Raw genomic sequence first — 12,102 nt, 5'->3', positions numbered from 1 at the left:
ATTTTGTGGATTAGGCATTATACTATCCTTGCTCGAAAAAAAAAAAAATTAGAAATTGAATTTAGATAATAAAAACCGAAAATATATAATGGACTTATGATTTATTTGATTTAAAGACTAAAGGTCTAAATTGGGAGAAAAAAAACACATGATAGCAATCACAAACTGAAAGTTCATCAGTTATCTTTATAAGAAAAAAAAGAAAAAAAGAGCATAATTTTTGGCCCTAAGCCAACTATTAAAGGAACAGTACGCACAATGAAATAGCTTACATCCAAGGCTTCACATTCCTGTCGAAGATTCTTGGTCTATAAGTTGAAGCGACCATGGCAAGAAGAAGGTGAACTTGTTTCCATGCGAATAGGATGACAGGAACAGTAACAAGACAAATGATAGGAATGATTACCCATGAATTTCCGTCTAGAAAAATGAAAAGTGAGGTACAAAAGTTGACCATCATGGCCGCTACGGAAAAGATAAGGGATGAAAGGCCTATTATCATTTTTTGGGGTAAGGATATAAGGAAATCTTCCTCTAAATTATGAGATGTGATGATATGAAACACCAATAATGATGTTGTGGCAGAAACTAGGAACAGTGCATTGGATAGCATAAAGAGCATAAACACCTTATCCTTTAAGAACATTGGCAAGCTTGTTTTTTGATTGTAACCACCTCGAACTGTAATTGCTGCTGCAAACATAATAATAACAAATAAAAAAGCTGGCACTGTATCCTCGACCCAATCTTTTGCCTGATCAACCAAGCCCTTGTGGCTCTCTACAAACAAATCTGGAGGTGTAAAACCATCGTTGTTTTCAGCTTCAATTAAGGAAGGATGGACAATGCTCTTCACTTCCTGTGTTTATAAAAAAAACTCACATCATGAAATAGTTTAATATATAAATAAAATATTGAAAACCGTAACTTTTGTGTGTTTTATGTCCCTAATTTAAAGAATCAATATATATGGCTCAATATAACTTGAATGAAAGATTTATAGGAGTAAAATTTTTATCATTGCTTGATGGGAGTAATTCTTAGGTACTCCTGGAGCATAGTGAAATGGTGCATCCTCCTCTCACATTCATGGTGGGTCCTACCATGAATTTAATGAGTGAGTCTTACCATGAATGTGAGAGGAGGGAGCGCCATTTTCCGTGCTCCGAGAGTACCTAAGAATTATTCATGGTCATAATTGATGCGGGTGAAAGATGGAGCAAGGGAGAATTAGGCCCACCTAAAGATAAGGAGATAGAAGAAATGGGAGCTAAACTCAACTAAAAGATAAAATTGATAAAATTCAATACAAAAGACTTGATACTGGACTTCCATATCTTCACATAGGTCCAAGACACCTTCACTCCCTTAGTTACTAATGAGTATGAAAAAATCAGTAAGGTCATTTAATGGATAAGCTTAAGGCATCGGCAAGCCATCAAAGAAAAAGATTGTAACTACTCAAGCATATTCAACACATTAAATAACGACTATTACTCAAAGATCTTTTTTCTTTTTTGGAGAAAGATTACTCAAAGATCTTAAACTTCTATAAAGACAGCAACCAATAATAACCACCCACAATTTTTCCTCGAGTTTAAGCCAATAATCTTTCCTTTAGATCTTTTGGAAGCCCTATCAATAATTTCCATCTAATTATTTTCTAAAACACAAGACAAATAAACACGTTTCTTATTCATCTTGCCTCACTCGTGAAAACATGGCTAGATGAATACAGATGTTGTAAGATTGAATTTATTCAATCATTTTGTTGGCTTTATTCCTTGCCAATTTTCTTGTAATTCAGCATTTAGAAACCCTTGTATTTAGGTGGGTATCATGTAAGGATAGTGTGTGAGACAGTGTGAAGAAGAGCTCAACAGTGTGCACTCAAGCAGGGGCTCACGAATGGACCTCGCGACTGGTGAGTTGCCAAAAAAGGCACACGTGTGAAGCATGCAGGGGGAGCTGAATGGTCACGTCAGCTGTCGCGCTACAGGAAAAAACCTCCAACTGGCCAGGCAGTTAGCTCGCAACTCGTTCCAGTCGCGAGCTCGAGTCTCCAGAATGTCCTGTTTAGCTAAAACTGACCTTTTGCATTCCAAACACACACCAATATGAATACCCCTTATACCCATGTATTGTAGAGAGTCTCTAGAGAGAATTTTGAGAGAGAAGTCCTAGAGAAAAACAAGATTGACTCATCCACGATCTTCATCCTTTGATTCTCCAAATTCCTCTACTCTCACCATCTCCATTGTTACATCATTGAGAGGTACATTTAGCCAAATCATTTTCTCACCATATACACATTTGTGAGAAGGCTATTTGGTGCTTGGAAAGCAGTTAGGAATGAACCAATTGATATTGGTTTATACTATGGGTTATAGCGGAATCCAGTAAGCTAGAGAAGACAAAGGTTCGACGTAACCTCGTTGGAGCAAGAAGCTTGGAGGGCTTAGGTACACTGGGTTGATTAGGCTTAGAGGGTCTTTTGCTATTCATATATCCCAACTTCATTCTCTAGTGGATTATTGACCGCTTGGAGGGTTGCGGAGGGGTTTTACGCCGAGGACTTCGGTTTCCTCTTCGATAACACATCGCTGTATTGTATTTGTGTTTGCATCTCTCTTCCTTTAATCTTTACCTTTTAATTGCTGCTGTGGTTGTGATTAATTTTGGTTTAGATTGTTTTACCAATTCTGATTTAGCTTATTTTCATATTTCGCACATACATTGTTTGATAATAAGCTTATGTTGGTAATTTGTAAATTTGGGGTCTAAATGTTCTAAGGTGTTTTACACACTTTTTGAACATTCAGATGTATAATCTTCTTTGAATTGATTAAGATTGAAACGGCTTGCACCCAATCACATCTTTGATTGTTGATATGACATCTTCCACACAATCTTTAATTAATTTGATCTTTGCTTGTACTTTATCTGCTTCCATATATTGTTTCACCTTTCACGAAGGCTTTCCAGATGAAATCTAACATCTCTACACCATTACAACATTCAAGGTGTAGCTTATGGGTTCAGCACCATACACGATCTTAGCGACGCCAACACTATCAAATTCTTCATCACATATATATGAAGATGATTCATATGCATGACTATGATAACTACTAGTTTTTGATTTTCTGGAAATTTTGCAAGTATGGAAGATGTAAGAAGAAAATGTAATCAATGTAAAATTATGAACTATTCCAAAAGCTTAAACTATTGAGATATGGTAATTTATTTATTTAACTATATACTTTTAACATTCCTCCTCATGTGTGAGCTCAAACTCCATTTTAATAAGTGAGACCCAACACATGAGATTTTAAATAGGAGGTAATGTGGAGGAGATAAGAATCGAATTTAGCACTTATTGTTCTGTTATCATGTTAAATTACCGATTGGAACAATCGGTAAATTAACAATCCAATGATAGGTTTATTGAAATTTACATACAATAAAATGATATTGAGGGGAGTTGTAGCTTTAGTATGCAATCTAGTTTGTAGCAAAACTTTGTCCCAAAAGTAATAAGAGTAAGGATTCAAAAATATCAATAAGATGTAATGTGGAGGAGATAAGAATCAAACTTAGGACTTACTACTTTGTTATCATGTTAAATTACCGATTGGAACAATCGGTAAATTAACAATCCAATGATTGGCTTATTAAAATTCACATCCAATAAAATGATATTGAGGGGAATTGTAGCTTTAGTACGTAATTTAGTTTGTAGCCAAATTTTGTTGCAAAAAGTAATAAGAGTAAGGATTTAAAAATATATAAAAATTCTAACTTTGAAAAGGTACCTACAGCTAAAAGTTTGAGAACATGGAAAAGACTTATTCGAGAGGCTAAAGATATATCTTGTTCGCTTGATGAAGGAATAGAGATGTACCTATTTCAAAAAAATGTTCATCATCTATCAAAGTGACAGCAATGATTAGGTGAATTTGGTGAAGAAGAGAGCAGTGGGGTCGGAAAAGATTATGTTCTAATTTCCTCTGCGAAGCTATCTTTCTGCCTCATTACCCAACATGAAAATTCTCTAGTTTAAACTATTATGGGCTTGGAAACTCACAAGCAGTTAGAGACATTCACTGTTTTGTGAAGGAGTTAGATCCCCATATTTTGTTTCTTATGGAAACAAAACCTGTTTAATCGAAGAGTTGAATTTATGAGTTGAAGCTGGGAATGAAGTATACTTGGGTGTTTCTTAAATGATTTGGGGTAGGCAAAGAATCTGATGCTTTGTTTACATGAATACTTGAAGATATTAATCTAATTTGTAAAAATTTTCATTAGTTTCTTTTGTTAGCTAGTGTCTCATTGAATTGTAATAGAGTTGTTCAACCATTTGTTAGTGTTGCTATATATATAAAAAAACAAGAATACTATTTATTCGTTTGAAGAATGTCCATATTTTCTGTTCCCAAATGTATAACATGATTATTTATCAAGTCTACTATCGATTTCCCTCTTAAAAAAAAATGTAAGATAATTAATCATAGTGTCGAGAACTGAGAACAACTCTGCACCGAAATTTTACCAAAAAAAAAAAAAACTATGCACTGAAAGTATATACCTAAATAATATAAGGGTTTTAAAATTGTAAAGCGAGAGATGTTACCTTAAACCATTGTAGGTCTCTTTGCATATGAAAAGCTGCGCCTGGAATAGTATTACGTCTGGCGGAAGGTTTTGTCATCGCCGCCATGTGTAATATGTTATTTCCTTTGACATCTGTTGCCGCTAATATTGAGTCCTTTAAATTAAAACAGTACAGAAGGCGAAATATTTCATACTGACGGTATAGAACAGCGTACATAAATGGGTTTCTCCCTGTGAACTCTTTCTCGGCCGACACAAGTTCAGGACATTCGCTCCAAATGGCAGTAACAAACTCAACCATCCCCTTCTTGGTTGCTTTGATGATAGCCTTGTAAACAAGACCATTTTCAAGTTGTTTATCACTTGAAAACTGTAACTCTTGGCACATGCGAAGTAGAAGTTTTTTGTATTGGCGCTTCGATTCATAATCATATGTTTGTCTGATTCCTGAGTCAATAATAAAAACAATGATCAGTCAACTAGATGAGGAAAAAAAATGAAGTAAATATAAACTTTCTAACACAATCAATCACTAATAATTAAATATACGGAATTAATTGATTAAATATATTGTAACCAAAAGTTGAAGGAGATTTGAAACAAAAAATAAGTTCTTCAAAGTGAAAGAAGCAAATAATAATAATTTAATTAATAAAATTTTCTTACTTTAAAAATAAAAATAAGAGAACTATTATTAATGACTATAGAAAAATCATTAGGTAGTCCACCATAATAGACAACCTTGTGTTGTTGGCAGGTTATAAAAAAGAAAAAAGAAAAGATGTAACTGTTTAAAGACATTCAATCTATTAAATAATTGTCGGTTCTAGTTATCTTAACTAGTAAAATTTCTGATAAATGAATAATCGTCGGTTTCTTAATCTACTGTCGTTTCTTCTTTCTTGTCTTTCCTCTCTTCTAGCTTCTTCTTTGTGATTAATTTCTAACAACCTAGGTCACCTATAAAAAGGAATAGCCTATCTCAATTTGCTAAAGTATGAGCCAAAACCCCCCCCCCCCCCCAAAATACTATCTACATAACACAAGATATAATGATCCAAGAAAACCAATAAAACAAACCAGTTTCAAGGTAAAAACTTGGGGGGAACTATCCCAAGAGAACAATCCACTATATTAAATTGAGATTTACAATTCAAGAATACCAATTCATAGTAAAGCTAACACAGTTACCAAATTGAGCTATGAACCTCTCAAACTTCTTTGATGTGAACTTTGCTCCAACATTGTTAAGTTATGATTTTTCTCATAACATTTGTATTGGTTTATTCTATGACAAAAAGGTGTTGTAATTTAATTAATTTATCTCCTTGTATTTTTGTAGGATTTATTTGTAATGGGTTTAGTATTAAAGTGGTGGAGATTTGATTAAAACAGCTAAAAGTCACATGAGGAGCACATGCTAGAAGCTGAAGAGTCAAGTGCTAGTTGTGGAAGTTGAAGAGTCATGTGCTAGCTATGCCAGCTGTTTTCGTGACTCAGGCAACCCGCGAGAGTGACCCCGTAAATTTCACTGGTTAGAGGATTTTTTAGTGTGACCTATTTGCCCATCACTCATACTATATATACCCTCATTACCCACAAAAATTATAAGGAGCCTATTGAGAGAAAAACCTTAAGAGAGGTTTCTACAACACAACCACTTTATTAGAGAGAGAACTACTCATTCTTAGAGAGAAATCTTTGCAGTTTCTTCTCCTTCCCTCTCCTATTGTTATACCCATCGAGAGGAGATTTGTACCCAAACACAACTCACACCCATTTAGAGTGTTGAGAGTATTTCTGGAGCTCGAGAAGCATTAGAAGATGCCAAGAATGACTGATGCAATATGGAGCTTATTGCGGGATCTGGAAAGCTAGAGAAGACACAGTTAGGCTTAACCTTGTTGAAACAAGAAGCTTGGAGGGTTATGTGCATCAGGTAGATTAGGCTTGGAAGGTCTATTGCTATTTATGTATTCCAACTAATTTTCTAGTGGATCATTTTACCACTTGGAGGGGGGCGGAGTGGTTTTTCACCAAATTCTTCGATTTCCTCTTCGATAACACACGTTGGTGTTATTTTTGTATTTGCTTCTTTCTTCCCTACTCTTTTTCTTTTAATTACTGCTGTGTTTGTAATTAATTATGGTTTAGAGTGTTTTCCCAATTTGGGTATAGCTTGTACTTATCATTCCGCATATATATTGTTTGAGTATAAGCTTGTGTTGGTTATTTTGAAATTGGGGGTCTAAACATTCACTAATGTTTTACACACCAAGTGAACTTTCAAACATGAACCTCCAATTCACGTCTTGATCTTCAGTATGCTAGATAGCTGAAACTTGACTACAACTTTACACCACTAGTACTAGCAATATGCGTGTGATCTTCGGTAGGTGCTTGAAAGAGTTAGAAGGTACAATAACCTCACAGATCTCATAAGAGTAACTCTCAAGTCTTGAAAAACATGTATTAGGATTTTCCTTATATACCTAGAAAAGTTGGATTCAAACCCTAATCGTTTCGCGAGTTGTTGGGCCTTATTTAAAATTCTTCAGAGTCCCATCTCAATCAGTTGAGCCTTTCCTTTGATTGATCAAGCTCTTCAGTTTTTCAATTCAACTTTTTGCAGCTTGTACGTTTTTTATTCTTGACTTATATCACCTTGAGTAATGTCTAAAATACTTCATAGACCCCTAAGATCTAATCCTAAATAAGTTTTTGTTCTCAGTTTGCCAACATACAAAGTATTTAAAAAGTAAACATCTATATCTAAATATTTAGAACCTAACCAAGTAGTTTGTCTTTTGTTTTTGTTTCTAGACAGACAAATAACTAAACTCACAGTTTGAACCAATATGAAATCCGTCCAGAAAGTCCAACTCCACCAACTCATCAGTAAGTCAAGTTTTCTCATCAACTTGCATATTTATATGTCCTTTTGTTAGTTTGTGGCTTTCTACCACTTTCTTCTCAACACTGTACAAGATTTTATCTTTCCCGTTTTCGCTTTATGCTCCGTTTTTCTAATTCCTAGTTTCATTATTTAGTAAGTAAAAGTCCTTATTAAAAGAAAATTTTAAAATAAATAAGAATATCACATAAATTCTGAACAAGACATTTGTCCTGAGATATTAAATATCACCAAAAAAGTAGTTCAAATTCTTACAATAAATGATATGTCAAACCATCATAAGTCCAAATTAATAAAATGAAAAAAGAATATTATGAAAATGTATTGAAATTTTGTTGTCTTTAAATTTTCTTGAAAAGAAGAATAAAGTTGCACAAAAATATGACTTTCATTGTGACAAAATAAAATTCCTAAGAAAGGAGAGTGCAGACGGGAACATACCTAATCCAATATTTCTTACTTGAGCACTTTTCCCTTTTCTGATTTTGGATGCTTACAGGAATTTGATTGAAGTCATCAACCCCGGGAATGCGCATACCTTTCAGCAGAATTGACCAACGAATCTTGAGTAAAAAGTATATATATAATAATAGTAAAAGTAAAAAAAATTAATTTATGATTTTATGACTATTTCAATGTTATTACGAAACCTTGTCGGCATTATGATATTTATTTTTAATTTAAAAAAGAAAATTAAAGAGATCTAATAAGAAGCAATCAATGGTTATATTTTAGTTGAAAACAATTAAATCCACTAGACTAAAGAAACTTAACATTAAACAAATTTTGAATAATTTGGGTTTTGTATTTGCTAAATATATTCTATGGTAAAATACTATTTTAGTACCTAAACTTTATTAAAAATTTGTTTTCCATCCCTAAAATATAAGTTCTTTTTTTGTCCCTAAACTATTGAAAAATTCATTTTTTGTCCTTAAACTATTGAAAATGTTTTATTCATGTCCTTAAACTTTACTAGAAGGGAAAAACTTAAGTAGAGTACTTTAGGTTCTATACTTAAAATTTTGGCATCTGTCAAATTTAACATCTCAAACAAAGCTTTAAAACTATTGTAGAGAGGGAAAATTCCCGACCTATCACAAGCTGACACATCATACTACCAAGTCCACAAAATACAACCAATTACAAAGCGCCACGTATTGCTGCTAGGTTTTGCCATCGCTATTCAGAAACCAATAGAAATTTGCCAAGTGTCATTGAAATAAAGGCATGAAACTCATCGCAGTGTAAGCAATGACACGAGCAGCTCCGCACGTGTAAGCGGTGACACAAGCACTCGGCACATGTAAGCGATGACACGAGCGGCCTCGCACGTGTAAGCGGTGACACAAGCACTCGGCACATGTAAGCGATGACACGGGCAGCCTCGCACGTGTAAGCGATGACACAAGCACTCGGCACGTGTAAGCGATGACATAGCGGACCAATCAAACTCCGCCACGTGTCGCTCACCTACCCCTAAACTCCTATAAATAGAAGCCTTCCTAAGACATTTAGGAGGAGACAGAACAGAGGACAGAGACAGGACTGAGACAGAAGGAAGAAGATATCTTGAGTTCAGAAATCCAGAAGCTCTGCAGGAATCAAACCCCGAAGCCTCAAAGAACTTCAAGAACTTCAACCTCGAATGCAAACAACATTCGAAGCAAAATCATCCAAACTACTCGTCCAGATCTCAAAGTCCACCGGAATCAAGCTCAAAAGCCTCCAGAAACCTCAACAAACTACAAATTGGTGAAGCTCTACGGATTCAAGCCTCCAAAGACCCTAAGAACTTACAAAACAAAACTTCAAATACGAAGTACTATCAAAGTTGAATCATCCAAATCATATTCCTAAATCTCAAAGTTCAATAGGAATCAAGCTCAAAAGCCTCTAGAAACCTCAACAAACCATAAATCAACGAAGCTCTACGGAATCAAGCCTCTAAAGCACCGAAGAATTTCCACCACAAACCTTCACACACGAAGAACACACGAAGAACACGAAGAACATACGAAGAACACGAAGAACACGAAGAACAAAGGATTTCTAACAAGCTCATAGCTAGAGATTCATTGTAATCCCGTTTCAAAGATCTTCGATCCATTCCTACCCAAATTGAAGAATATCTTATGTTCAAATCAAAATCACATTACCACAATTCCAATCAATAAATCTTTCAAGGAGATCGAATCAGAGGATCACTCTTTTGTAATTACAGAGAATTGTACCACACATTTATCAATACAAATTCGTATTTGCGAAACTATTTTACTTGTTTGATTTATTTCGAACTAAGAAATTTAGTCGTCTACAAATTCTGCACGCCAAAGTGGGACCTCTCTGCCTCTCATCTCATTCTCCTTCAAAGAAAAAAATCTTCATCATCTTGCTACCAACTTCAATGGCCTCTAGCAAGAACATTCAAGCTTCAACAATAGCTACTTCAATTAAACTTGGTACGGCTACCACCAACAAGTTGCATTGGAGCAATCAATTGTAGCCAATCTAAAGCTCACAATAAGCTTCAATCTCAATCAACCAAGGAAGCCAAGGTCCAGGACAATCATCTCCTTAGACCCTCTTAAAAGAAACAAGGTCATCAACAAGGACATCTCCATCTTGGAACACCACAAGTATGGGGGCAAATCCCCTTCTTCCTCCACAGAAGGCGGTCGCACGATTTTCTCTCATCAAAGGGAACCCAAAAGATGAGATTTCACGTGCTCACTTCAATTCAATTCCTTCTCCATCATCTGTGGAAGTTGTGTCGGTCATGATGACTAACACCTCTACCATGGAAGAAAAGATGGCTGAAATGGAACAGGGTCGTCCTTCTCACAAAAGCACTTGAAGATAAGGACCTCCAAATTGCAACTTTAATGAACAAACTCGAAGTACAAGATCTTGGTGAATCAAGCCATGGTCATAAATTCGCATCTGCAAAGGATGATGAAGGAAAGAAATTGAAAACACTCGACAAGAACAATCCACCTCAATGGCCTCAATATCGTCCAACAAGCTTAGGACATGATAACGAACACCATACGAGCACAATATGGAGGTTCTTCCACACATTCTCTCATGTATTCAAAACAGTATACGAAGCGCATTGACAATATGAGAATTCCACATGGGTCTCCACCCCCAAAGTTGTTGCAATGCGAGGGCAAGGGAAACCCTAAGCAACACATTGCTCACTTTGTAGAAACTGTGAGAACGCGAGGGGACTCGAGAGGCCTCTTTGTAAAGCAGTTTGTTCGTTCACTGAAAGGAAACGCCTTTGATTGGTATACAGACTTGGAACCTGAGTCGATTGATAGTTGGGATCAGTTGGAAAGGGAGTTCCTTAACCGGTTTTACAGCACGCGCCGCACGGTAAGCATGATGGAGCTTACCAATACTAAGCAGTGGAAAGATGAACCCGTTGTTGACTACATCAGTCGGTGGCGTTCTTTGAGTCTAGACTGTAAGGATAGACTTTCTGAAATATCTGCTGTAGAAATGTGCATCCAAGGCATGCATTGGGGACTTCTGTACATCCTACAAGGGGTAAAACCCCAAACATTCGAAGAATTGGCAACTCGTGCGCACGACATGGAATTGAGTATTTCTTGCCATGAAAATATGAAACCTCCCATACCTGAGGAAAGCAGAAAGGAAGTAAAGATGAATGACAGGAATACAAAAGGCAATCTCAAAGACCCAATAACTGTTAACACTACCATAGTTAAGGTTCCAAGGAGAGGAGCAAAGACAAATGAAAAACAACTTGGAGGATGGCAAAAGAACGAAGTGCGTCGTACGACCTTTAAGGAACGTGAGCAAAAATCATATCCGTTCCCCAATGAAGATGTGCCAAACATCTTAGAACAACTATTGCAATTACGTGGTTGAATTGCCGAATGCAAGCGACCGGAAGACATAGGGAAAGTTGATGACCCAACTACCGCAAATATCATCGCATCATTGGCCACCCAATTCAAAAATGCTTCGTCTTCAAAGAACAAATTATGAAGCTTGCCAAAGAAAACAAGATTGATCTAGACCTTGATGAAGTTGTCGGGTCAAACCATGTGACCATTGCTTGTGATGTACTTCCAACTCTCTCGGCAGGGCAAACACCAATAAGGCTTACAAATTCTCGACAATGAGGGTGTAAGGATCGGCCCCATCAATGGGAAGTTCCTCAAACGCTTCTATGCTTGAAAATCAAGAATTGCTCCTCGGTAAGAGCTTAAACTACCCACTGCAGCACTACAAGAGTACATGATGTTTTTCCATTACCTTTGAAAGTGCACCAATAAGGAGAAATTAATCCCACTTTATGTCACCATTTGTGAGTGTGGCGTAGTGGTTGGATGTCCATGTCACCCTTGAGGCCAAGGTCTCGGGTTCGATTAGAGATGATACCCACTATTGCACAATTGGTACCCATGAAATGCCGTGGGGTGTAGGGCAAGGATTACACACGTGAGCCCTCCCTTTTTTTAAAAAAAAAAAACAAAAAAGAAACAAAACAAAAACAAAAAAAAAAACAAAGCAAAAGAAAAAAACAAAACAAAAAA

General features: G+C 36.0%; 1 protein-coding gene across 1 annotated transcript; it reads right to left on the bottom strand.

Moving 5' to 3' along the window:
• Positions 1 to 268: 268 nt before the first annotated feature.
• On the bottom strand, positions 269 to 8,067 carry LOC142616421 (uncharacterized). The gene is made up of 3 exons (XM_075789280.1): positions 7,992 to 8,067; positions 4,637 to 5,064; positions 269 to 859 (listed from the first exon to the last, which is right to left on the bottom strand). The coding sequence occupies exons 1-3, from the start codon at positions 8,065 to 8,067 to the stop codon at positions 269 to 271; spliced, it is 1,095 nt and encodes a 364-aa protein (XP_075645395.1).
• Positions 8,068 to 12,102: the final 4,035 nt, after the last annotated feature.

This window comes from Castanea sativa, chromosome 11, assembly GCF_040712315.1.
Source record: "Castanea sativa cultivar Marrone di Chiusa Pesio chromosome 11, ASM4071231v1".
Classification (NCBI taxonomy): Eukaryota; Viridiplantae; Streptophyta; class Magnoliopsida; order Fagales; family Fagaceae; genus Castanea; species Castanea sativa.
The sequence above is the reverse complement of the archived record's forward strand: the minus strand, read 5'-3'. Positions and strand labels throughout refer to the sequence as shown.

Excerpts from the sequence above, each read along its gene's own strand:
- LOC142616421 (XM_075789280.1), bottom strand. The coding sequence starts at position 8,067 with ATGCGCATTCCCGGGGTTGATGACTTCAATCAAATTCCTGTAAGCATC. Across the intron at positions 5,065-7,991 it reads GAAAAGGGAAAAGTGCTCAA|GAATCAGACAAACATATGAT; the intron begins GTAAGAAATATT and ends TTATTGACTCAG. Across the intron at positions 860-4,636 it reads GAGACCTACAATGGTTTAAG|GAAGTGAAGAGCATTGTCCA; the intron begins GTAACATCTCTC and ends TTATAAACACAG.